Here is a 27,053-nt window from a genome sequence, read left to right as displayed (position 1 = left end):
GGACAAAAAAAACAAATAGAAAAAACAAAAAAAACTTGTATCTAATCCCACAAGCACTAGTTAGCTGCTTTGTGTTTGGAATTATACCGTCACTCTGTGGTAGAAGCGAGCTATAGTTACTCTAAGCTATGGTGAGAGTCTCCGTTTTATCTACAGCTACACATAAAGCCTACATACACACCACACACACACTTTTTTGCACGTCTGAAATTAATCCGGCGCCCCTGGCCCAGTGTCAATTTATCTTGTATTACTCCTCAATTGGGGCAACAGGGTGCAATAGAGTCACTGACACAGTAAGTTTAAGTAAGGGGGGCCTCAAGGGGTCTCAGTTTTGTATCATTTTTGGAGGTAGTATTGGTTTAAATGTTATTATAAATAAATGTACTGTGGATTACAAGTTACTGTTTCTTTTTCTCTGTGTGAAGTATTAACATTCCTGAGATGTACACATAATGCAGTTCCACAAGTTTGTCCTTCAAAGCTAATTTTATGAAACACTGTGGCACATTTGTTGGGACTCAAATGTTTTGTTTGTCATAATGGGAAAACAATGGCTGACTACAGTATCAACCAGATAAACTAAATACTGTATGGATATGGGTTAGGGATGGGAAATTATTAGATTAATGAAAACACTTAAGATAATTTAATTGTGGTGAATTTCTATTATCGGGATAATCGTGAATATCCTCATATGAGTGACTTGAAAAAACTGTCTAGCTCAAACCTATTGATTTCATGATTTATTTTGCCGTTTGCCACAAGGGGGAGCCCACATCTTTCCAGTCATTCGTCGCCATGGCTGAAGGCTCGGAATGTGAATGCTTGGATATCAGGTTGATAGCTAGATTATAGCTAGATTATTTTTATTAATGGATTTTTTTCTCTCATTGTGATTACTTGCTGGGTGTTCTTGAGAGTCTGAATCTGTCCTTGTTTGTTGAGTCCTATGATGCAATAAAAATAATTCGTAAGGTAAAGTGATTCCAGTATGTTTTGCATATTTTAATGATTATGAAGATATTGTTAATCACAATGATTTTGGCCAGGATAATTGTGACATGAAATTTTCATATCGTCCCATGCCTAATATAGGTGTAGATACAGTTCAATCATATTGCTAGCACACAGGACATTATGGTTGCCTTACATCTACTTGTCTATGAAACACTACATGTTCAAACTCAACAATCTCATAACACCTGAACAAAATGTTTTTTGTACTGTTAGCTATTTACTATCCAGTCTAGCAAATTAGCACATTTAGATATTAGTATTGCAGATACAATTATTGATTTGCTAATCAATGCCAAAATATTCAATCCCCATCCAAGCCAGCAGAGAAATGAACCATGTCAACCTGAGCCAAAGTTCAGAAACATTCTCAACAAGTAATAGTCATGAGCTGGAGACTTCAAATAATGCCATGATGATGATGATGATGTGGCCATACAGTATAATTTGAAAGATGTACAGTATAATAGCGAAACACAAAAATGTAAACCTCTCAAAAAGAGAGGGAAAGGTGGCAACTGGAGCTTCATGACCATTATCTTCATGCCATGTTCTACTAATGTCATTTGCTGTGGAATTTTTCTAGCTTTATTTAAGTTTTAGCTTCAAATACTTAATATTGTAGAAATCAAATGAAAACGGTGCAGTGAGGGGCTGAGTGAGTCAGTGGATTATCACAGAGACACGGTAAGAAACAAAAAGCAAAAAAGATTAGTTGAAAGTATTTGACAAGATGGGATTTTTTTTTTAAATGACTCCTTAAAAAATGAACAAAAACAGAGTTTTGAGTGAGTAACCCTGGTATTTTCATTCCAATTATATTAGCTAATTTTGTGTTTTTTCTGCCAGATGGGGCTAGCTTTGCTTTATCGCTCCTGACTCCATCCCAGCCCAGAGGACAGCTGATGAGGGAATTAGCTACCCACTCAAAGGCTTTGCTCTGATCCTCCAGGTCAGTATTTGGTTCCTCCAGGTCTTGAGCAGAACAGAGTAACACTAGTTTGCGAGGATTTAGGCAGATTTAAAATCATAAGGGGAGGGGGTCTAATGCATGTATTGGACATAGACACTTGAACCAGAATCTATGGGTGCACCATGGAGGAAGGAAAGTCCCAAACCTGGAGGCTCCCTTGATAGTTTTGTGTCCTGATGGGCAGTTGGAGGGAACATGAGAATACACTGTTTTAAAGCATGAAACCTGCTTTCCCTTAAGTGCTAGCCAATCCCTGTTTTATCTACATAAATTAATGTCACCCTTACTGCAACAACACATTTCATAAAATTCTAATTTTTGTCACATATTCATTTAAAACATTTGCAGCTAATTGTATATCTGTTATCGTTTTGTACTGAAACTGCTGATGAATGATATCTTGTACTGTTGTATCATTAAAGTTGACCATTCACATGCAAACTCACTGTCACTTAAGAACTTTTAGGGCCATCATTGGACATTAAACTCTCAGCTGAATAGTTAAACTAAACTGAACCAAATAAGCTGAAAAGATTTCAGTCTTTTGAGTGGGTTAGTGACTTTCCATCAGGACAATCTGTTTTGGTAGTAGGAAAGGTAAAATCGTGGATATATTACAGACTTTTAATTAATGAATACATGACAGAGACTAAAGAGACACCACAGAGTTAAGGTCAGATTTTTGTTTTGTGGTGACTGAGAGAATACCATCATACTGTGTGAGCAGCAGACCTCATCTACTAACCAATATTCAAGAAAAGGCTGATATATCAAGTTGCTTTCTCTGATTATCTCTACCTTTGAGACATTCTTCCAAAACATACATCAAATGTAAGAATTATAAAGGAACATCATCAAAAGGATCATTAACTAGATTTCTCCAGGAATGCTCAGTTCAAGATAAAAAATTTCATAATTTCTACCTCTGAGGTTGGGCATTCTTTTTTTCCAGTAGATGGCGGTAGTGCATTAAGAAAACCACTTCATGTGGGGCTGATGCTGAGAAACTGTTATACAGTAGCAGTATTGTCAGCAGTAGTAGCAGCAATTTAACAAAATCTATCTATCAAAGATTGCTTAGTCAGTCAGTGAAAGGTAAACTCTTATGTGACAAATGATTTGTTTTATAAAACTCATAAAAAAAGACAGGTCCCTGCTGTGGCTCATTGCATGTGGCCTAATTTAAACAGTGATTATTGTATTAGATCAATCAGTTCATAGTTAGATTTACTTAGTTAAGATGGAGAACATAAGTAAAGTAATGCACCTTTTGGTTCTGCTTCAAATGTATGTCAGCAGAATAAACTAAAATATAGCTGCAAGCAGCAATTGAAGGGTTCTTACCTTTTTTGTGCTCAACAGAAGGAAGCAACTCAATCGGCCAAAATTAAAACCGCAAGCAGCAACGAGCGGATTTCAGGCTTCACAAAGGTGAGCAAAGTCACTTCAGCTAGTTTAATTCTGTTTCAGGAATGAGTGAATCTAATTACACACTTTTTTCATCACTTTTTTAGTGTGTATGTTCAGGAGATAGCAAAGGATACGCAGTGAGTGTCTCCACTGGATGTCTCCAATGAGTTTAATCAGGATTGCTTAGCATCTTGAGTTATGAGCCAATATGTGATAGGTCACGCTCACTTGCACTTATCAGAATGGCACTTAAGATTTTGGTTAATAGTCACGTCCAGAGTGTGAACACCAATTTTGGTGAAATTCTGTCCACCAGGTTTTCAGTTACACATTTGTGGCATCTGTGGCACCCCCTATGGGTTGGGCTCAAAATGCTTTGGTATACCTATTCCCAATGAAGGTTTGAAGTTATGTACCAAGATTGTGATTGGATGATGATTGGACAAATGGTTAATGAGTTGGCCAATATTCTCTAAGCCCCTCCTTTTGCAAAGATATTTTGGTTGATAGCAGCCATGTTTTTCAACCGATCTTGCTCATTTACAATAGAAATGTGTATCTTAGTCCCATAATGCAGTGTACCACATTTGGTGTCAATAAAGTCAAAATCCAAAAAGTTCTATTCATACTAATGTTTTTCAGCTTATGCTAATTAGCAAAATATCTATCATGGTGTACTTTTATAGTCCAAGAGGCTTTTTTATAGAGCACATTAAGCTGGACTTGTGTGTGAATTTTCAAGTCAAACAATGTAAGGGGCGTGGCCTTTCGAAAATTGAACTTTTGGGCCTTAATTACAGCGCCACCATCTGGTTGACGGGGCTCATATTTCTTGGGAAGCATATGCGCATCATTTCCAGTTATTATGCCACATTTCACTTGAGCATTTCACTTCGCTCATTCCAGCTCATGGCAATTTGAGCCGCGGCAGAATAAAACAAAAAATAATAATAAATCAGGACAAACATAGAAGGGTTCTAACCCTTACCACAGCTGTCTGCTGTCTGCTATACTGGCTGGGATTACCTGGGCTCTTACTTTTACTTTTGTGACATAGATCAGACCCTATTGTAGCTGTCCGCTAAAGGCGGAAAACAAATTTCATGTAAATCAAATTCAATTCAAACTGTTCTACCAAATACAAGATTTGTGAAGTTAACCTGAGTCCATCTAAACACAGTCCTTTTTTGCCTATTCTCAGTCACATTGATACATGACAAAAGAAAATGATCCATGCATTTGCATCCCACTGCCCATGTACAAAAAAACATATACCTTTTTAAAAGGTATATTAACCATAACATTAAAAATCCTCAACAGTCTTGCACACAGACCCACAATTTAACAGACCTTTTCTTTTTCGTGGCAGTCTTTTGTTGGGCCAAAGCAGGTGTGACTTATATCATTAATAATAGCCGCAATGTATTTGGAACAGGTGGAACAGATGTTTTTTGATACACCTGTGCATTTCCTGCTTTGACAAATTATGTCTGCCCCATGGATGTATAATAACACCTTAGAATGCATCCATGGTCAGTCCTGAAACTGGTCTGGATGTTACTAATGCCTGTTTATAAAATGCATGTTGCATGAACCTATTCAAGAAGATGTTAAAGCATTATGTCCTTAAGTCTAAGTATTTTGAGTGTGTAATTCACTATTGGACCAGAAGACAATAGTATTTACGTTAGCAACACAAACCCCCCGAAAAAAAACTTGAGAGACTACTTTACATACTGTGGTAAATCATTACCATACCATATTTTTATAATAAAAAATAATCAAACATCAAATGAACTCATCTCGCCATGTAGTTGTTTGGGCTTGCTTATCTAGCTGAAGACTCAATTAAGCCCACTAACTAGCTCCAGTTGGTGCCTCTCTTCTAACTAGCTATTTATATATTTTTTTTAATTTTGTTTTGGCGGTGATTATTGGCACCACAGGAGCAGTTTAGCCACAGCTCCTCACTCCATCCCACCAATGTGGCTAACGTTAGCTATCCAATGTGTTTTTCAAATTTAAAAACAATTCAAACTTTGATATATCAGGTCGACTGACAACACTCACCGCCGTTTCGAAGACATTTCAAGACTCCTCAAAAATTATTCTATCCAACCTGTGAAAAAATAGTAGCTCTCCTGCTCCACGAGACAATTTTTCGATTCATTCACAAATGCGCGGCTATGATGCACAACTATTTTTTTGAACCAAAGAAAGATGGCGGCGTGAAGCAAGATATTTTTGTCGAGATTGTGCTAAACTGGATCAGCCAGAGGGACGAACTAGCATTTCACATTTTTGCTGTCCCACGAAATGGGAAAGGGGGTGGGTCACTTCCGGCTACCATGTTTTCTGTTCTGGTTGAAAAGTCTATTAAATAAGGAAACACATTGGTGAAAGCTAAACTAATTAATCATGTGTGTCTACCTGCTACTTACATGAGTTTTACATAACTTAACTATAATCATCATGAGTTTGCTTTTGTGTATGTGTGGTTGTGGTAGAATCCACCAAGAATCAAACATGACCAAATCATTTGTTCCACTGGCTTTTTCAACAGGATGTTTTTCTCTGTCTGGAACGGTATTTGCTTTATTTCTGTACTGTAGCCTATCATTTACAGAACTATTCTAGCTTCAGTCTTTTGCTTTATGCTGCACCATTAACACATCACAATGCATGACATTTCAATGAAAGACATGAAAATTTTATTTTTCTCTGTGGCAATCTTAAGGCCTATAATGAACCACAAGAAATAATAAAACATTCTGTTAGATGACCAAGGTACCAAAATAATTAACATAGAATAGAGCACAGAGCATTTAAAAAAAAAAAAAACTAAATAGTCAAGTGTCCTCACTCAAAATGACGGATCTATCCATTTAACATTTTTTGAAAAATGTAGTTAGTCTCAATGATAAAACTTTATTCCACAATTGCACCTCTAGGGGGAGGCCAGGTGCAGTGCATGTAAACACTTCTAATGCAAGTCCAGCTGCAACTGTGGAATGGTTAATTGGTTAAGCCAATTACCTCAATTACTTAAGTCATGTATGCTGTTTATAATTGGTACCAGCAAATTGTGTTTAGTGGTGACACATATTGGCTTTAGTGACTCAAGTGAATACAGAGAGCGGGATCCTTGATACACTGTAGAGCTCATATAGCAGGTATGCAACTTATCCACTAAGATTCACTGAATCAATTGTCTACTTGAAAAGATATACTATCTAGAAGTGATAATCACCTTGTGACCTTTTTTTTTCTTCTAAATATTGCTCCTTGTAATTCTAACAAAACCACTAAAATGACTTTTCAGGTTGAGCACCAAAAAAAAGGGTAAGTGTGCAATGCCAAGATGTTGTAGCTGAAATAAACACACCACAGGCAGAATGTCACATTTTTGCACTCTTTGTTCGTACGTTAAGTTTTTCAGCAACACATTTTTGACATTGATACAGTGCAAATGCACAATAGCACAACAGACACCATTAAGGATACATACTATTTTTTAAAAGTCAATACAGCAGATTTTGACAATTTGCATGTTTGATTTTTTTTCTTTTGCTAAACATAAATATGTTTGTCCTCCATTTAATCTTTCAGTGTCCAACAGACTGGTTCTCTTCACTGGTAGGGACCCTTTAACACAGAGAAGCATTTGGAAATCAATGGCAAGTCATTTTCCAAGTGTGGTCGGCAACTTCTGCAAGGTCATGACGAGTGGTGAAGCAGGGCACTGTCAGCATCTGTTTCCCATCATGCCCAGGAGCAGTGTGGTCATCGGAGACGTGTTCCTCCAATCAGTCATACTTTTTTCAACTATGCGCCCGTTCTAGATGAATTTCAGCCATACTGTAAACCGGTGCTGATGTTAAACATGTCTACTTTGTCTTGATATGCATATTATATTAAGAAAGAGATAACCTAAGACCTGAGAAAATATCGCATTTTGCAATGTAAGTCACAGAAGATACAGTGCCGTTCACCCCATCAACTCATATCAACCACCAACACTCAGCAGCTTCACACACTCACCAGTGTCTTTAACTTTTCCTTTGACAGATCAAAACAAAACAACAAACACTGATGACAGACGGACAAAAACATACTCAGATGGCTCAAGTAAACGCTGACTCCATCCATCTTCATATGTACCAATTAATATCTTTTTTAATATCAAGTAAACATATGCACATGGCAGATGTAATTTTTTTAAATCTGGCGATTCTGTCCTTTTGTTATCTTTTAGGTTTTAAAAACTATTCATTGTGAATTCAAAAAGGGGCGTTTAAACTTCAGGTGGACAACTCGTGATGGCTTCTTATCATGGCGGCGCTGCTTCCCTTAACGGAGACGTAACCTCCATTGGGGCATTTTAGATCTGCACATTATTAGTAATGCTCAAGCACAAACACCAGCCATCTTCTTGACCCCCCCCCTCCCACCCCACCCCTACTCCCCCGGGCCTCTATGCACCCACTCCATCATCCATCTTTCATTCCAGCAACCCCTACCCAATCCTAACAGACTCTCTCAAGTCACTGGTACCTGCTCTCCATTCCCACCTCCCTTTTCTTCATCATCTCCCTTCTTCCCATACTTATGGCATTTTTTTACTCGCTCTTCTTGGTGACAGCCATAGCCGATGATTTGGACTTGCCAATGTAGGCCTCGATGAAGAACTGGACAAAGAGCACAAAGTAGCTGAGGTACATGAGGGAGGACCACACAATGTTCTGCATGTGGGATGGACACTCCTGGCCCTGCTGCATCCATGAGTACACCAGGTAGTTGACCACACAACCCATCAGCATCTGGGTGATCTGGGTGAGTGTGATGAACATGGCGAAATTGCGCGACACCTTGAAGCCAGCCGCCCTCAAAGCGTAATAAGAGTACATGACGGCGTGGACCAAATAGTTCATGGTCATGAACCATCCACCACCAGCCACCATGTCTTTATAGGAGTACCAAGAGTAGAGCAGCACGGTGATGTGGTGGTACCAGTGCAGGAAGATGAGCTTCTGTTTCCTCAGGACGATGAAGAGAGTGTCACCTGGGGGAACGGGAACAGGAGAAAAGGAAAAATCAGCTATCATTCAAAATGGCTGGCTGTGATTTAAATTGCTCTCAAATAAGCTTAAAATATTGGCTAAATAAGCAATGTAAAACCACAAAGCCCTTGGCACAAACATGGAGGTGCCGTGGTTACTGCGTTACCAGGGTAATGCAATCACGTCATGTCCGTTGCAGAGTCAAGAGACATTAGTAATTCTCTCAGGCTTGACATAAAGAATGACGTTTCAAATGACGTGCCTGCCGAATGCCGACCAATATTCCTGCTGCAAGGTCAGCTTCTTAATGACAACACCAGAATAAATATAGACATTTAGACTATAGAGGCTATGAAGAATAGACTACAACAGGAATAAATGCATTCAAAAAGTTTACTGTATTGTTTTTTTTCCTGGAAATACGTCTGAAAAATTGGGGTCGTCTTATATTCAGGGTCTAGACAATTAAGTGTTCACAACATCAGATATTCTTTTCAATGGATTAAGTACTGGTGTAAAACCAACTTCTACACAGAGTGTTGCATTATGGGTTGTTTATAGCATTAATGTTGCTAGGCTAGCCAGTGTTTTAAGGTCTGTTTATAGTGAGTATGTTAGAGTTAGTCAGCACTAAATGTGTTTCATTAGTCAAGTTTAACCTGCAGAAGTTTCTGAAGGCTTGTGTAACATGTTTTTCTGAGTCAAAAGCGTCTTGCAATATCTCTACTGCAGAAATGTAATATGTCAAGCTGCCAAATACCACTGTGACAGATGATAAGGAGCTCAAAAAGACAAACAGGCAGTCTTATACATGCTAACTGCCAGAGAAAGTAATTTTTGACTGCTTCCAAGAGCCTGGTAGGAGAGTGTGAGTATGTAACTATACTATGATATAAGTTATATTCAAAAAGTATTTTTCGACAGTTTGAATGGCTTCGCTAATTTGTGCGGTAAGGAAAAAAATAATAATAAAAATAAATAATGAACAGAAACGCAAGTGGCAGCAAAAGCTGTATTTACTGCCCCAATTTATTACCCATTACAATGATAATATGGAGAACATTCAACATTAAACTGATACAACTACTATGGATACAGACAAAAGAAAAACAAGCCAATTTTGAGGAAAATAGGCTGTCTACCCTTAGTATTTTTAAAAATGTTATTTCTTTTATTTATTATTGTATCGGAATTATGTCAGCAATCTGTGACCTTCTGTTTTCCTTGTAATACCAGCAATTCCACTGCTTAATATACTGTGTGACATCTATACGTATGTGAGCATGACAGTCATGTCATTTGTGACATTACGCCTTAGTACAGAAGCATACTATAGGCCTATATGTACACGTTCCTGCTTTATGTGTTTAGTCAGCAATGACAATGAATTTGTGTTTCTGAGCCTTGTGGGTACAAAGTGACAGTCTAGGTTTCCAGCCTTCACAGTCATGATCCTGCTGGTTTGGACTACAACCAGACGGAGAAAACCAGGGCAATAAGCATCTGCCACTTTCTATTCCTACTGAGTAGAACAACTGTTCTAGGTTGAAGCCTGGGGGTTATGCTTGGGCAACAAAAGGAACCATAAAGGAAGAAAAGGATCTTTAAAAACATAAAATATTAAACTCCAAAGGTCAGGGTACATTTAGGGGAGGATGGACAAATATGAGGTTCTTCAGTGGTATATTACGTGAGAAAATGTCTAAAATATCAATATAGAAGTCTAGGAAATCAAATATTATTGATGATTTATTTACATTATTAGCATTTCATTACAGTAGCATAGTATTTCACCAACATGCTATTGTTGTTTGGCAGTGTTAAATGTTGGCTCTCACTTCACTGACACACTGAAATGAAGTACACAAACAATATGAGACATGCCATAAAAAGGTCAAGACTTACCCAGTTCTGGTGCTTTACTAAGTACAAAGGCGTATGCCCAGAACTTGCTGACAGGCCCGTTGTAAAAGCTCTGGTCACAAACTGACTGTTTGAGCCCTTTCGTCATCAGGATGTACATCATGTAACTCCCAGTACGGATGGCACCGAATATACTACATGGACAAGAAACAATGCAGACATAATAAATCATTGTAGTGGAAAAATGCATTCAATATGCATTTAATTGGGCCATGGATTAACTAAACATTTGATACATTTTCTCTTCGACACCATACCAGCTAAAGACCAGTATGTGCCAGCTAAAAGGCAACCTGCAACCAAAGTCAACCAAACCCAGTCCAATTACATGTATACAGACGTTCAGTTTTATATTACATAATTAAGATTACTCTCTGAGCTTTAAAAAAATACGTACATTTGTTTTCATTAATAATATCAAGTCTTTTTCACCTGAATACAGCAAGTGTGAGCGACCATAGCACCAACGGTTTCCTCAGCTCAAACTTCTCCCTCTGTTTCATGACATGGCGGCCCCCGAGGATACAGGCAGCGTAGAGTGCAGAGAAGAGAAAGGACTTCTTCCTGTTACACAACAAAGGAAAGAAATTGACATTAACCTTCTTTTGACTTCATAACCTGTACTTCCACAGGTTAACATGCTGATTATGTTTGGTTGATTGGTTAATATTCATACAGTCACCGATGCGACACACTGGGCAGCTTGTAGTGAGCTGCTAAAACTGATTTTCTGCAACAAATGTGCAGTGTCAACAGAATAACAGCATAAATATGACAAAAATAGTGCAAGGCTTATACATAGAAAAAATATGTTAAAATAGATTAAGTTCCAAATCCACCCTATAACTAGAGGCAGCGTGTACACTGCACTTCTGGGCCCACGCAACTACACACTTTATGCACATCGCAAACTGATGTTGTTGTGATCAAAGGTGGACTTTTCCTTCATGTACTTCCCTCAAGAGTCTTTTCACAGTAGTTACTGAGTGCTGAGTGCCATTTTAAACAAACAAAAAAAATATAGGTTTATAAAAGACAATAACAATAAAAAGTATATTCCTCTAACTGCTCCTTTTCCTTTCTTTGTACAATTTACAAAACATAAACTGCTGTACTGACTTCACAGGCAGTGCCAAAAGTTATGATTTAATGACTCGAGTCCAGCACCAACTGTCGCTAAATGCTTAGCTTTCAGTTTGCAGTTATTGCTTCTATTCACTCCCGACTCCCACCGTTCAGTGCCTCATGTTTGCCTTAATTGACTTGTCAGAGATCACTGCTGTGCCACATGAAGTGGAGGGCTTGTGCTGGAGCACCACCTGGCCCAACTGGATCTAAAGAATAGCATATCCCAGAGCTCAGCACAATTAAAAAACACAGGTGGTCGACTTGACAGATTGGATGCTGAGTAAGACCAACAGAAGATTGGGGCATGTTGCCTAAAACTAGAGCGGCTTTGTCCAAAACACTGTTTGGTCTATTGGACAGAGAGCAGCGTAACTGTTTATGGCGGCACTAGCCAAAAAACTTAGGACAAAAAAAAAAAAGTATTACAGTTGCAGATGCCAATGAGCAAGGCACTAGACCCACAGTAGGGCTGCTAAGTGGACAGAGCTAGAGACGTGTGTGTAACTGCATGGTGGTGATTAAAAAAACAATGCATATTCAGTACCGCCCTCAAGAATGAAATAAATAAGTGAATCAGGTTTGCTCTCGGAGTACACTGCAGAGGGACGAGGAATGAGGCATTCTGGGACCTCCAGGACTCATAGACCTAGGGATGATGGGTAGCATAAAAACTAGCCCAAGGAGTCATGTTCCAGTTCAGTGATGTTGTTTTAGTCCTGCTGTTTAGAAGTTATAGAGAGAGAACAACATGATGTTGAAATAAAGGCTAAATTTAAATTAATTACTCAGTGGAAATGACTGGGATAAATTATTCTATTAAAAACATTTTTTGATTTTGTCTTTCATTTTAATTACCAAGGATAGGATCATATTCTCAATGCCACATGCCATTGTAATATACAGTATAAAAAAACATGCTATACCAGTCAAAGGTCTGTGCATAACTCGCCCTAGAAACACAAACATTTCTCACAGAACTGTCACATATGCTACGTGCACACAGCAATACATCCTGTTCTGTTTTGCAGCCTCAGCACAGCACGGCAACAACAGCACTTTTAGTTTTGCTGACCAGGTGTGTAGGCTAGGCAAAAAAAAACAAAAAACAAAAAAACATGGCTGTGTGATATACAGGGACCGGACAAAATAATAGGAACACCTTAAATTGTCATGCAGCCAATGATTTGTTTTTTAAACAATGTCACAGAAGCATTTATTCCATCTGGTTGGAATGTTTGAGGTCATAGATTGAAATAGTGATGATGTTGTTGAGGCAGTCATAACATAAGCTGAATATCAGTTAGTACTGATGTTTCAACGGTTTACTGCCGATTAAAACTTTTTCTGCCTGCCTATTTACTTTTGTTTTTCTCCATCTTTTCTTATTGCAAAGAAAACACTGCCAGGATGTGAAGTTGAAACTATTCCTTCAAACGGCCCCTGACAGATAAGTTCATGAAGATGTGAATCCCTCTTTGCAGAAACACTGTCAATTGTTTTAAACAGTGGACTTCATTGTGTGTCCATATGCTAAGGACAATAGATGCCATCTCTCTGTTCTTGCAGGAGGCCCACAAACCGATTTAGGCCACCTCCACTGAACAAAGGACAAAGCAGTCCACTGAAAGTCAAAAGGAGCTGCTTTCACAGAATGACAACAGGGCTGGACTGCAGAATGACATCACTGTTCCTTAACACCACACGAAGGAGGGGAGAACAGAGCAACACACAAAACACAGTGGCCTACATAGTAAGGCAGGGAGGATTGCAGAGGAGCAACAATCTCAGCATTCCCCCTCTGTGGACTGTCGCTACTGCTGACAGGTCAAAGGTCACAGTGATATACAGCCTAAGCTAAGCTTTGCAGCGTGTAGTATACATGGATATATAAAGAGAACTGGATACAGTGTCGGAGGCGGGGCCTCCCTGTTCATTCCTATGAAAGTTGCTCAGTGGTGCATGAAACCAAAAAAGCCACTTTCCACTGTAAAGAAACCACCCGGATGAAAACATACTGCGCACACTCTATGGGGGCATGTGGCCCATAGAGCGGCTGAGACAGCTAACTTCCAGTTTAGCCCTCTGGCTAACTTGAATGGGGATAAAACAATTCAATCGTGCGGCTTGACTACTTTCAAATGTGATCGGACCGAATGGATCAAATTCTGATAGTGCACTCAAAAAAAAAAAATGTAGTTGTAATTCCACAGTTTGGCCACTTTGTCAAATTAGCTTCAAAGAGCAGTGCCATAGTATATCTTTTACATGTAATGACATTCCACACAGATATGGTTTATGGCATTCACTTACTGTTTTTAGTGAAGCAAGTACAGCCTGTGTATGATTCAATCACCAGATAGTTTGTCAATAACAATTAATTAAATGCAAAAGTCATTAATTAAGTAAAACTAAGCAATAGGAGGTCTGAAATGTATTGGATACTTGTCATCATGTTTGAAATTTTACAGGCTACATGATTATAAAATATTTTCAATTAAATAAGGTAAACATTTACGTAATACATTTTATTTTTTACTAGTTGCAGACCTATTCTTCATTTGCAACCACAGTAATGTAGTGCTGATCCAAGTATCACAATATTTAAGTAATGTTACTTGATTACTTTCCATAACTTTTGGATTACCTCAATACCAAATATGCAAATAAAGTCAAGAGAAAAGAAATATCAATAAAATGACTTTTACTTAAAGTGTATTCTGTGAGACAACAGAACAATGTAACCTTAGAAAAGAAAATGGGGACACCAAGATTTTTAGCATTCAAAAATGTGTCCTCTGCCCAGTGTATTTTTCAAGATGACGAGTCTTTGGGACTGCCACAGTGTGTAACCAACCGTCCCTGCTTACTCTCCCAACATAAGTTCACTGTGTGTGAAGTGTGTATACGTGTGCCACTGTGCGCACCTGCGCATGCCATGTGGTATCATCCTCTACTCATATCATCAGAGATCAGCGAGTTATTCTGCCCACTCATTCCTGCTATGCTTACATTTAGGACTTGGGTAGTCAACTGACATGAACTCAAGCTCTATCAAAACACATATCATTACACTCTTTCAATTTTGAAATTACTGTGTGATTTGAAAGAACAATCTCAACTAGTTTAACATGCAATTTAGCATTTGAGCCAAAATCAGTCTACTGAAACAACTACCCCAATAATTTTTGCAATGTATGATGTTTCAGTTCTAGCACAAAAGGTATGGAGGAATGTCCCTCAGTGTTTTATCGTTATCATGTGTAAGTAGACTAAGCCAAAGGTTAAGATGTCCATGGCCTACTGCCGTATATTTAGAAGACAGATTACACTGCTGTCAGAAAAAAAATAAAGGATAAAGAAACCCAAGGGCATGGTCAAAGCTGACAAGTTGGTTGAGGTGGTGGGGGAGGTGCTGCTGCTGTCTTTGCAAAGGCTCTGAAGTGCCAGCTGCAGCCAAGCTATGGCTGCAGTCACAAGAATCTATTTGAGACATCAGTGTGAATTCACATCATCCCCTCATGTCCCCGGTGCCTCTACAACTCTGCTACTGAGCTTGAGTACTCAAATTCACCCAAAAAAGGAAATTGAAGACATGGAGTTTACAAACAAGTTACATGTCTGACAGAATAATAGCTATCATGTAGGTGGTATAATGTTTTAACTAGCCAATGGAAAGGACAAAAATATATATTTTGACTGATATGCAGCACAAAACGACCAAGTATTCAAAAATATGCTTCATATGCTGCCCTTTAAAATTCACTTTCTATTTCTGGATTAAAACAAACTCTCCATCTACTGGAATTCCAAGACACTGCCAATTTATTTCCCAAAATACTAAACCTTATAAAGAAATTCACATATGGCAGGATGATTAGCGTACTAGAGATTATGTAGAGGATCACTTCTATAATTGGTGTTACATTCTCCTCTTTGAGTTATAGAAGCTGAGAAAAGTCAAAGATTATTAAATGTCACTTTAAAAGCTTTGAATGACAACAAGCTTGACTGAACATGCTCTGCTACTACCTCTGGCTGTAGTCATGATTTACAGTGGATATTTAAGTTAAGTTATTTGAGTTAATTAACAAATAATGCTAACAACAAAATCTGAAACTAATAAAGAGGAAAGAGATCAAACAGCAAATTGATCTGTTGAATTATTAAGAGACAGAACAACAAATAGAACAACAGACATAAAAAGCCAATTAAATCTTCTACCAATTTTTTAAAAAAATATTTCAATACAATGGAAAAAAACAAAACTTGAAGCAGGAATTTTGGAACTAGCACTTCTGGACAGGATGATATATTAGAGGGGTGTGGCAAGAGGCTCGCTGCTGCTGTTTGTCAGAGCAGGCCAAGGCTGCACAAATGAAAAACTACAATGTCAGAGCTCTTCTAGGGAGGATCAGCATGTAGTACTAACAAAATCAGCAAAGATTTCTCACTTGCTGCAATGTTTGAAACTAGCTGTTTTTCTCCAGCTGGGTTTTCCTCGGTAAGCAGCAGTGGCTTCATTCACTGCCTCAGTTTAAGTGCATGTGTTGTGTACCTGAATTTGTTTCATGTACCTAACGTTTGATCTACTGAAATGAAAAGTAAAATGTTACATTTCTTTACAGAGGATTCAGGAACACTACATAAATCATATAGGCATTACATGACCGTGTAACAATGTGGACAAACATTATATTATCACTACTATATTGAAAATGTGTTGAGTAAAAGACTTGTTCAAAATGAAACTATGACCATGGTTGATATAATGTGCAAATAAAGTCCATGTATAACAAGAGCTGCTCAGTGAGGTAGGTATGGTATCTCTGGCATCTCTTTCTCTCATGTGTGATTGTTATCACTGGGTGAGACGCTGGATGGTGGCCCAGTTGAAGCATTGCCAAATCATACTGAATATCTGAGACATCCAAAAAAAAAGGGCGTTCATATCTGAAAGGGTGAAGAACATATTGTTAAAAGCCAATAAACCAAAACTCTAGAGATGTTCTGTATCATTATAGCCCAACATAATATGAGGATTGCACTTGTTGTTTAGCTCACAAGGTTTTCTTATTCTAACTTCAAACAAGACAACTGCCACTGAGAAAAGGCATAAAAACCTATAAACATTTGTTCAGTAAACTAACAGGTCTAGACTTCAGCTTTAAGGACTGGGACTGTAAATCACAACAGAGGTGTGCACTTTATGCTTGTGGTTTTAGGTGGTCCACGTGCTCGCATGTAGCCAATATAGTACAGTACAAAATATAATAAGGATCCTGATCCCATAGCCCCTCCCCTCCCCCACTGACAGTGTTGTATAAAGCTGCTGGATAACCTGCTGTGGAACTTGGATCTGTATTAGCTGGTCCAGGAGATTTCACCCGTTACGTAATCCTGAGTTTGCAGTCTGAGGATGAGTCTGCACGCCTGTGCCAGTGTGCTGGTGTCTAACTGTCTGACTAAAGTGTATGTTTATAGTGTCAAATATACCCATACAACTAGAAGCACAACAAATGTGTGTTTATGCATGAAAGTACACACACACACACACAAAGACCAGTTATGGGTATGTAACCCTGGCACTGTTGTCTGACAGTGGAGAGGCAATTACAATTAGCGTACCAAAATGTAGGATGAGCAGCAAACCATTAAATAAGACCAAGAGGTACTGTAAATAAGACCTAGCTATTACAGAATAATCTGTCATCCAAGAAGCTCTCAGATATAATCCAGTCAGTAACACACCCGCCAGTCCTCCTAGTTACAGCATGCAATTCCACGAGGAACGTTAAAATTACCAGGCCTGTAAGACACTATCACTCATTGGTTTATTTTATTCTTTTCATCTGATGACCCCCATGAAAGGACAATTTATCGATTCATGACATAGAAGAGGACTTTTGTTGAATGGTAATCATTTCAGCCTGTTAAGTACTTAAGAACATATTGAGTCATGCTTATTTTAAGCAGCAAGACCAATGGCTTGTAGGAAGCTTGTATTGCATAGCACCAAAACAGTATAAGCACAGTGCATACTGAGCATTTTACCAAATCCTTACTGCATATTTATTGTACTAAAAACCTTTTTTCACTATGGCTTACAAAAGGTAGTAATTAGAGGTTTACAGCTTCCTTTCACAAGATTCTGTGATAGGAAATCTGTGACCACACCTAAAGGCTATGGATCAAGCTGTGCTCCTCTGTTTGTCCAACCAACAGGACATCAGTGTGATGTTGAGGAAATGTGGAAAGATGTACAACATCTTTGGCTAAATGGGAACCATGTCACTCAAATGCAATGTGACGCCGTTTGTCCAATTTTATTTTTATATTCTAGTATCAGCCAGGGATAATTTAGCCCTCATCTGCCACCTAGTAGATATACTTTTTAATCCCGCAGGTACAAAGGCAGTATGCAGGCAGGTATCATCAGACATAAAAAGCCTTGGGTAAAGAAACTTTAACATAATATACAAGTGATTTCAATGCTTAACTTATATGGTGGTGTCAAGCATACCCTATTCAGACTCACACACTGACATGGGTCAAACCCTTATCTGAATTTTATCTGGATCGGCCACCGTCAGATGCATGTCTCCTGTATGAAAAAGGCATCAAACCTCTCCCAATGGATACACCAAAAGTCTAACTAATGCAAAACCTAGAGACCAACTGGACAATCATGCATATTGTTACAACCTGCTGAAAGGGACAACATATTTATTTACTCACATATTTTCAATGACATACACCATAACTTCATACAAATGAAATGTACAATGAAATGCTCTTTACGTTGCTTACATTGCTGTTCTTTCCTGACAGATTGATGAGATCTGAATGTGACACCAGAGCGCGGCGACACCCCAGGCAGTCCTTAATTCCTAAAGAGCCAGCCCACATCTTCATCTCTGGCCTCACCAGTCGTGAGCAGAGCAGCCTAGAAAACATCAAGCCTGGGGTGGACTCTAGGTTAATGTGGTCAGGACTGATTAGCATCACCATTTGCTGGCGGTAGCATTCATAACCACAACTTTACATTGAACTGTATCAAGAGGAAACACATTTTCTTAACTGAACCTTTAGAATTACAATGGAAATCATTTATTTTCTTCAAATAGCAAACTAATAAGTGTGTTGTCTTTCTTGCCACATTTGACAATAAAGAATCTTTTTAATTGGTAATAATAATAATAATAATAAAGTAATAAGTAATGGGCATGGTAGTCTATGTATTAAATTCAGGTCACATAAAATACAAACAGGAGGCAGCTACCATGGCTTTAAAGTATAGCGTCATTCTTACTACCCCAATTTGAAAACTGAAAACCAATTTCTTCAATAAACATTTTAAAATGCCTGCTCTGTAATTATAACAACCTCTCCTATACCCTCTGCACTTTGAGTTATGCATCCTCTGTTAGTTGCTGCCTGTAATGCTGGCATCCATAAATGTAATATTTGATTGTTTCTGTTCAATGCAAGCTACTATGGAGAAGGACATAGTTTAATTCCTCAGTTGAGAAGAGAATCTTCTTACAAATAACTAAAATATGTAATGACCAAAATAACCTTATGCTAGATTGAAGACGGATCTCTTTTGGTCTCATCCATCCAACAACAGGGCTATAAGCACTCTGAGACAACAGGCAGGAGACCTTGTGGACTGAATAAGTAACATGAGACTTGGACGTTAGAAACTTATCTCCTAATTCATCAAATCACACAGGAACCTGACCTTGCAGAATAGGAAATGAGCCCAACGTCTGAATCAAAAACCTAATTATTAGCTTTTGTGTGTTGACAGCAACAACACTACCTTTAGAACAAAGCAACATCACTAAACCTCTCATGAAATCTACAAAGACAATTAATTACATATATTATTATTTTACCCTACAAACGTATTTCCAATGTGATGGTAAAAACAGTAGAGCAGCTGAATCATATAATTAGTAGGAATTAACAAAAACAAAAGAGGCCACAACAAAGAACACATTGTTCGGTCTCACTGCAGTGTTCAAGGGCTCCGCCGCCCTTGTTATCAGTTCGGGGCAAAACCACCAGAGATCCATCAAAAGTACAAAGACCCGGTGGGATGCTATCTACCCCAGAGGCTTTTCAAACACAGAAAACACAGATTCCAAGCAACCTGCATGGTAATGAGGAATGATGACGTCTGTGGGAGCACAGAGTGAGTCAGCAGGTTGAAGATGTGTGTATAAAAGAGGGTAACAGCTCTCTTTTAGCTAGTAAGGCCCCACTGCAAAACACAGCAACCTTAATATAGCACAGAATCAAATCAAATTCATCACTATGGAGAAAATAAACAAACACACCTACACAATGTCAATGCTCACTCTGAATGACATACATAATCCTCTATTGTATATTACACAATGGCCTCGTATTAGATTATTTTCATTTGATTATTTTCAGTGACATTTTCCCACCACACCATGAAGAGTGAGTAATCTGTCTGTTTAATTACATTCTGTTGTTATGGAAAAATCTTGAAGCAGAAATACCAGGAACCTTGGATGTCTTGAAACAAAAGAATTTATTGAGAAACACAAATTTGATCGATCAAGAAGAGAACAGTTGCATATCAAAATGCTGGTGTTGACGCAGTTAAATGTCACATCAAGTCTGAAGGAGAGTTGTCTGCATGCCTACTTAAACCTCCTGCCCCATCCAGATAAGGATTCCTGCATGGCAGACAGATTTGGCCCAAGTCACAACACGCAGAACCCTTGCCATACTTTAACGCCCGCTTCCCCCTTGGCAATGGCCTTGTAGTGAGACTGACAGAGGTGCCATTTGACCTGAGAACGGACAGCTATGAGTTCTGTTGGGATTGCTTTTTTGGCATTTGCATCAATTTGAAATAAAACACACTGCAGATTCAATTCACATGCACTGAAATTCAAACTACACTATGCAAATAAGAAACCTAAAAAAAAAAATGCAAATGAGAGAAAAATTTAAAAGTCAGAGATGACTGACTTGAAGAGAAGAGATAAGAAATGGTGTAGAGATTGTCAACAGAACCAAAACCTATTTGCAAGATTTGGTTAATTCAGTGCCAGGTCCACAAGTCCTTTCACTAGTGACGCAAAGACTTTCACTAAAACTGTGCTAAATATCCAAGCAAGCTATCTTAGTCCTGTTCCCTACTCTATCTTATCTGCCAGTCTTTCCTTGATCAGTACTACAGTTGAGGGACATGTGTTGAACAGATCAAATTGGACAAGAGTGCTAAGGGTTTTAGAGAGTGTGACAGAAAAAAAGTCATCGATATTAATATCTCCCTGCTGACATGCCACTTTTGCTCTGAAATGTACTGACAGCACCTACGCTTTGCACTTTGCTTCTCAGGTCTCAGGTGTTGTTTGATGCTAACATTCCTGAAATAACAGGAAAGGATTGACGACAGCAATATGTGAAGTTGAGGATTTTTTTTCACACTTTTCCTATTGTGTATACAGAAACGTTAGTACATGAAATGTTAGTATAATCACAGATTATTTGGGGTTGGCAGATTATAATTTCATCAGCTATACCAAGTCTGACAAACTGTCACCTCTACTGTGTCATTGGTATGTAATAAATATATATTTTTCTACTGTATATCCAGAATATTGCTCTGCTCCTACACTACCTCAAATGCTCATGGTATAAATACTACACAGAAGTACTTTCTGCTGGTTGTACATATCAGAGTAGGACTTTGCAGTACACGTTACTCAAATCCAGGTTGAGAAGGTAACTGGGCAGCAAAGGTTTTGGTGCCTGTGTATTGTTCATTATAAGAGGAAAAGGGGGTGATACTGAAGTCACTAAATAACAGCAGCTAGGCCCATATCCACTCCTTCCTCTTCCTAGTCTTATTACAACTAGTTGCTTAACGGTCCTCGTTTCACAATGCTGAGCTGTCTGCTGCCAGTCTCAAAGGAACACATCAGATCTTTGTACCAGTCTCCATTCATCCCTGCAAAACAATGACATGTAGACACAGTATGCATTGTCACAGCATCTGTTTAGAAAAATCTGGATTGCTTTAGCAATGGCTCAAGACTGGACCAAAACACAAATATCTTACTTAGTGCGTGTCAGCTCTAAAAGTGAACTGAAAAGTGAAGGTACCTCAGGCTGCACTAAGAATAGTAAATGAAATTGATTCATCAACATAATAATATGAGATGGCGTAAGAGCATCTGACAAAGTAAAATTATTTCTGGCTCATTTAATGATTCAAATTACGTCTGAAATATGAAGTTTTTCTCTCCGTTTGACAAGGCTTTTACAAGATTAAATGAACAGATTTCAACAATGACCCAATGATATCATTTGGCCCAAGCTAAGAATTACATATCTATAAGTGGTGTTTACCAGTGAAGTCATACTGTGCGTAGTTTGTGAGAGTTTGTCTGCAGCATATTATCTCAACTAGCTACCCTGCCAGCACCTCTGACAGTGATGGCTAAAACATATCATCTACCCTTATCAGCCACTAGATGTCTAGTGCTACTACCAAAATTAAACAATATATCATTTCTACATCAATACAGTCACACCACATGATTACATGTAATTTACTGCAAGGCAAAGCGGATCCAATGAACTCATACTGCCAGATAGAAAGAGGAAACTAGCCATGGTCACTTTTTTTAAACCAATGGTCTAAAATAGTCTAGTTCTTCTCATAAATACTATTTTTAGCACATTTACTGACTTCTGTAAAATTGCTATTAAGTGCACATGTAATGAAGTTTTGAAAGGGACGTGCAATCTGAATGTCAATGATATGATCCTCCTGTCATGTCTAGAATCTTCTCTACATCTTGTTTCACTCATTCACATATTACATTGTTCATGGACTTATTCCCCATCATCAATAAACATTGCTACTCTAAATGCATTGCAAATGATGCATTAAAAATGGCATATTTCAAAACTATCATTTAGCCCTAGTTGTTAGTCTCACAAAATTAGCAAAAATATTACCTAAAAACTGAGAGATTATATTTCACCATGCAATTTCTGCATTCAAATTTTCATTTATCTCCCATTTCCACAACCTCCAAGACCTTCCATGACCAAATGGATTCAAAAGTTAGACTTCAGACAAAATAAATAGTAATGTCCTCACTTAAATATACCAGAAATGGGTCTTACCTTCAGGGCTTGAATAGATTTCCTGATTGACAGTTGTTATGAACAGTGATCCTCATCTCTGGCGGTTATATTACAGGTAAAACCTGCTGCCAACAGCATTTTCCTACTTGGAGCTTATTTTGTCAGCTATGGGCGTGTTCAGTTGGGGAAAAAAGGCAATTGTGCACTGAGACACCTGTTCAGACTATCAAGCATGATGTAATTCTGACCACATGCCAAATCAGTTGACTATCAGTAGGCATTTCTCATCAGTGGTCAAAGGTAAAACACCTGAGGTGGCATGACCAAGTGGGATGCAATATACTTAAATGTTTAAACCCACTGATAGATGTTCCTGAAAGTGAAGATGGGACCCGGCCTACACTGACACATGCGCATAGCATTTACAAAATGATGGCTCACAACTCACTTTAAGAAGTGAATCTACATTTCACAGACAGCGGTGATATAGCAAAATGCAATCATTGCGGAAAACAATTTCATTTTAACATGACATAGCATTTCCTGCAACACTATACATTATAATAATATGTCACTGAATCAGCAAACATCAGTGCATACAGCTCACGGAAAAATTAACGCAACACTTTAAATTCAACTAGATTCTTCTTCACCGTTTAAACAAATGACCCACAAAATACACTGCCATTAATGACAAGAGACTGTTTGTGGAAAACCTAAACCTTCTGAATATTAATGTGTGTTTTGCTTTAGAAATATTTGATTTCTTGTCTTATTAAAATAATATGCCAAAAACTGAATTTAAACTGACATTTATAAAGGAATAATAATATATTAAATCTTACCTACCCAACCCTAGTCCTAAGTGACCCCATGTTACTCAAAAACTACTTAAACTGAGATGTGCACTTGGCTAAATTGATGTCAAAACCTAATTGTAGTAGGTTTAGTAAAGATGCCTTACCCCAGACTAAATAAATGAATAAAACTGTGATGTACATGTCTGTGAATAAAGTTACTGCAGATGGTTTCCAAGTGTCCTACTGAACTGACCATTAAAAAACAGCTTTATTTAGTACATCATATCATATTGTGTCTATTCTATTTTGCGAAACACATGCATTCAAACTAGTTTGTTTATTTTCTTTCTCCATCTCATCCTTGAGTTATAAAAACATGCCACTCTTAGTCAGTTGCTTACTGTACATTATATGTGCTATAAACAACCTATCCAATCCAATTTTCTACAGTTGTTGCCTCTATCAGCCATGTGCACTGGCCCTGTCTGACATCCTCCACTACAGGAGCAGCAAAGAGAAGTCAGCACAGTTCAGCTGCAACGTGATTGGCTAATTCTCTGTCAGCAGACATCAGAAGATGAACGTTATTGGTCGGTTGTCAGTACCAGGGTATGGACAGCTCCTACACATTGCTCCCATGCTCTCTCTCTCCCTTTCTCTCTCTCTCTCTCTCTCTCTCTCTCTTTCACACACACACAGTTTCATTTCAGTGAATAAGAACGCAACTATTCAGAGACTGACTCTACAGTATGTGTTCTATTCAACCCGAACTTGTGTTAAAAATATTTTTCTAAATGTGTTTCTACAGACAGTTCAAACAGATGATAGAAGGAAACCAGATGAATGCCTCTTCCTCACTGTGTGCTACTCTCAGATGTCTTCTTACAAACCCAGTGCCACTGAATGCTTAATGAAGCCCATGCTAACCTTACGCATGACTCATTTGATTTTGCTTAGAACCATTTCTTGCTGGCAGGGACCTGGACAAATAATGACCCTCCAGTGACTTTATGCAAAAAAGATAGCTGCTCTGGCCCTGCACATGACCTACATATGAAGCGCATCATTGCACACAACCACGAAACAATGTTTACTTAATAATATGGAGTCAGTCTGGGCTACTGTTACAGCTTGTCCAAAGTCTGTCAGACACTCCCTTGGGCAAACAATGAGATGTCTTCATTGAGTTTTCATCTTCAATTATGGTTGCCAGTCATTTCAAGCGGGCTTTATGAAATGAAATCATTTCAAGTCATTTTAGATTATATCAGTTATTAGCTCATCAGTATACCAACTTCCTGGTTTTTTTTTTCTTATTTCCTATGGAGAAACACATGAATGGTACAAAGTAGAGTAACCTTGCAATAACACATGGAGCCTGAACACTACAACATTCCTAGGATTTTATGGTAAGTTACACTCACTGACCACTTTATCAGGATCATATATGCAATCTAATGCAATTCAATACAACAGCTTTGCCTTAAATTCTAATTTTACGACGCTTATATATGTTGAGTTTTTGTTGACATTGTCAGAAAGGTGATAATTCTACTTTATGTTTTATCATTGAGGCTGCAGTGGGCGGTGGTGGTGGACTGGACGTACTTATCTTAATGTGGTGGACAAAATATTAGAAACACTTTTCAATATGATGCGTAATAAAAGTGCTCGATGAGTGTATGTGCGGTAGTCTTTTAAAAATGCAATTACAGTGGTCTGTTTTTTTTTTTACTGACATAACTGTGAGATATGAGATGACTGTTGGGGATGTGGAGTGTCAGCCTGGGGCCAGGCTTGGTTCAATATTGGGCCAGCGGCTGTCTACATGGATGAGGCAGCTGGAGCCATGGATGACCTTTACAATAGTATCGCGGTAACTGATGCCGGGAGAATAAATCGCAGGAAATCAAGGACAAATCCTATCCGAGTGAAAGATGGACAATGCAGCAAGCGGAGTGTGGGTAGTATTCAATTAGTTCAGACAGGCTTGAAGTATGGCAGAGCATCGCATACGCACGCGGCTCAAGGCCTGCGTGAATTTGTTCATTTTATGAAGCACAAGCAGCAATTTGCGGATGATGACAGGGAGCGTGATATAATAGGATACGGCGAGGTTTAATCCCGATGAGCGAAGGCTGATGCATGTGCGCCGTTACAGCCTCTAATTCACAATCAGCACGTACACACACGGCGTTGAATCTGCAGTGAAAAAAATGTTTAGTGTGGGATTAAAAACGGGGCGCTGACGTTACATGGCAGTGTAGCCTTCCTTACCAGTTCTCCTGCATCCATCGGATGGCTTCGTCCTCATTGAACTGTCTCTCGAATTCGTACTCTTGCAGAGCTAGCACCGACATGCTCACTGCGCTGTGTTGCTCTTCACGCCGCTGAAACAAGACGAGACTCGGCCGAGGTGTTTCTGTTTATTTTGTTTCCTCGCAGCCTTCGACTCGCATCGCTCGTGCTGCTGTCAGGACCTCGCGGTTGTGCGCGAGCAATTTGGCAGTCGGCACCTTCCTCTTCTACAGGCTGACCGAGCCTACGCCCTCTTCCTCAGAAAGGTGCGCCCCAGGTCCTAACGCCGCCAGATTGGCTCTCGTCTCGTCATTAAGGGTGCACTTTTTTTTTTGTATAGAGAAATATGTCTCAGTGGCCTTTATAGAGGCCGAGCAAAATGCAGCCTATCCCAAGCTTCATAGGAGACCAGGCAAAGGCTTAAAAAAGATTAATTCATAAGAATATAAAAGACAGACATCTTGGGAAAGGATTGGAAAGGATGGGGGAAAGAAAAAAAAAGAGTCCCCTCCCTAATGGTGACTGAGGGTGAAACAGCCATCATTACTAAATTAATACCAATTCAAGATAAGAAAAAGATTATCTACTTAGTCCACGTCAGATCAGTTGTGTCCAACTTTTTCTCATGTAAATGAAATGCATTTAATATTAACTCTGTATTAACCACTTCACATCAGTCCAGTTCAATAATGCTTATTTAACTTTGAGTTGAGTTTTATGAATGCTCTGTAGCATAGTGCTGAAGTAGTTTTACGATTTAAAAATTTGGAGTGTTCCTGAGCTTAATTAATTACTTAATTTTGAATCCCAATCTAATATTGACATTTCCCTGTATAATATAGCTACATAGTAAACAATCAGTATAAAGTAGGTAAAAAATATGAAAGATATACATTTGACTGCTAAATACTTAATACAATACAGCCTGTATCATACAGTAGCTTTCTTTTAGTGTCTGTAGTGATTTATTATTTGCGGAAAATATGTTAATCTGAAACTGTTGTGGCAGAAAGCTTTGGACAGAATTTGAACAGTTTCTTTTCACCCTAAGCATGAACACAATACATATGATCAAATGCAATTTTCAACCAACTTATGAGGCATGATTTGAATGTTATGAGACAATGTAATAAAAAGCCAAAATTGAACAGATATTACTGATTAGATGATAACCCTGCTATGCTGGTTAAAGATACTGGATTGCTTCTTTGTATCCATCTATTTCCATTTTTATTAATCTCAATATCAACAATATAGGCTATACAAAATCAAAAGCCACTAAAGACTGCAAAATGCATGATT

The 27,053-nt window shown here is 38.4% G+C and overlaps 1 protein-coding gene and 1 long non-coding RNA gene across 2 annotated transcripts; one reads left to right on the top strand and one right to left on the bottom strand.

The window, feature by feature from the left end:
• The first annotated feature begins 5,472 nt into the window (after positions 1 to 5,472).
• On the top strand, positions 5,473 to 7,318 carry LOC121902434. Its single transcript, XR_006097545.1, has 2 exons — positions 5,473 to 6,573; positions 6,723 to 7,318. It is a non-coding gene; the product is annotated as an uncharacterized LOC121902434 (long non-coding RNA).
• Positions 6,799 to 26,017, bottom strand: elovl6 (ELOVL fatty acid elongase 6). Its single transcript, XM_042419744.1, has 4 exons — positions 25,731 to 26,017; positions 10,816 to 10,947; positions 10,366 to 10,517; positions 6,799 to 8,462 (listed from the first exon to the last, which is right to left on the bottom strand). Exons 1-4 carry the CDS (start codon positions 25,811 to 25,813, stop codon positions 8,020 to 8,022), a joined length of 810 nt encoding a protein of 269 aa, XP_042275678.1. The 5' UTR covers positions 25,814 to 26,017; the 3' UTR covers positions 6,799 to 8,019.
• Between the last annotated feature and the right edge of the window lie 1,036 nt (positions 26,018 to 27,053).

This window comes from Thunnus maccoyii, chromosome 8 (genome assembly GCF_910596095.1).
Source record: "Thunnus maccoyii chromosome 8, fThuMac1.1, whole genome shotgun sequence".
NCBI classification, from domain to species: domain Eukaryota; kingdom Metazoa; phylum Chordata; class Actinopteri; order Scombriformes; family Scombridae; genus Thunnus; species Thunnus maccoyii.
Note: the sequence above shows the minus strand (reverse complement) of the source record. Positions and strands in the feature narration are given on the sequence as shown.

What these genes read in the sequence shown, in the direction of transcription:
- elovl6 (XM_042419744.1), bottom strand. Translation starts at nt 25,813, where the DNA reads ATGTCGGTGCTAGCTCTGCAAGAGTACGAATTCGAGAGACAGTTCAAT. An exon ending in CTCACACTTGCTGTATTCAG is followed by an intron (nt 10,518 to 10,815) that starts GTGAAAAAGACT and finishes TTGTCCATGTAG; the next exon opens with TATATTCGGTGCCATCCGTA. An exon ending in TAGTAAAGCACCAGAACTGG is followed by an intron (nt 8,463 to 10,365) that starts GTAAGTCTTGAC and finishes CCGTTCCCCCAG; the next exon opens with GTGACACTCTCTTCATCGTC.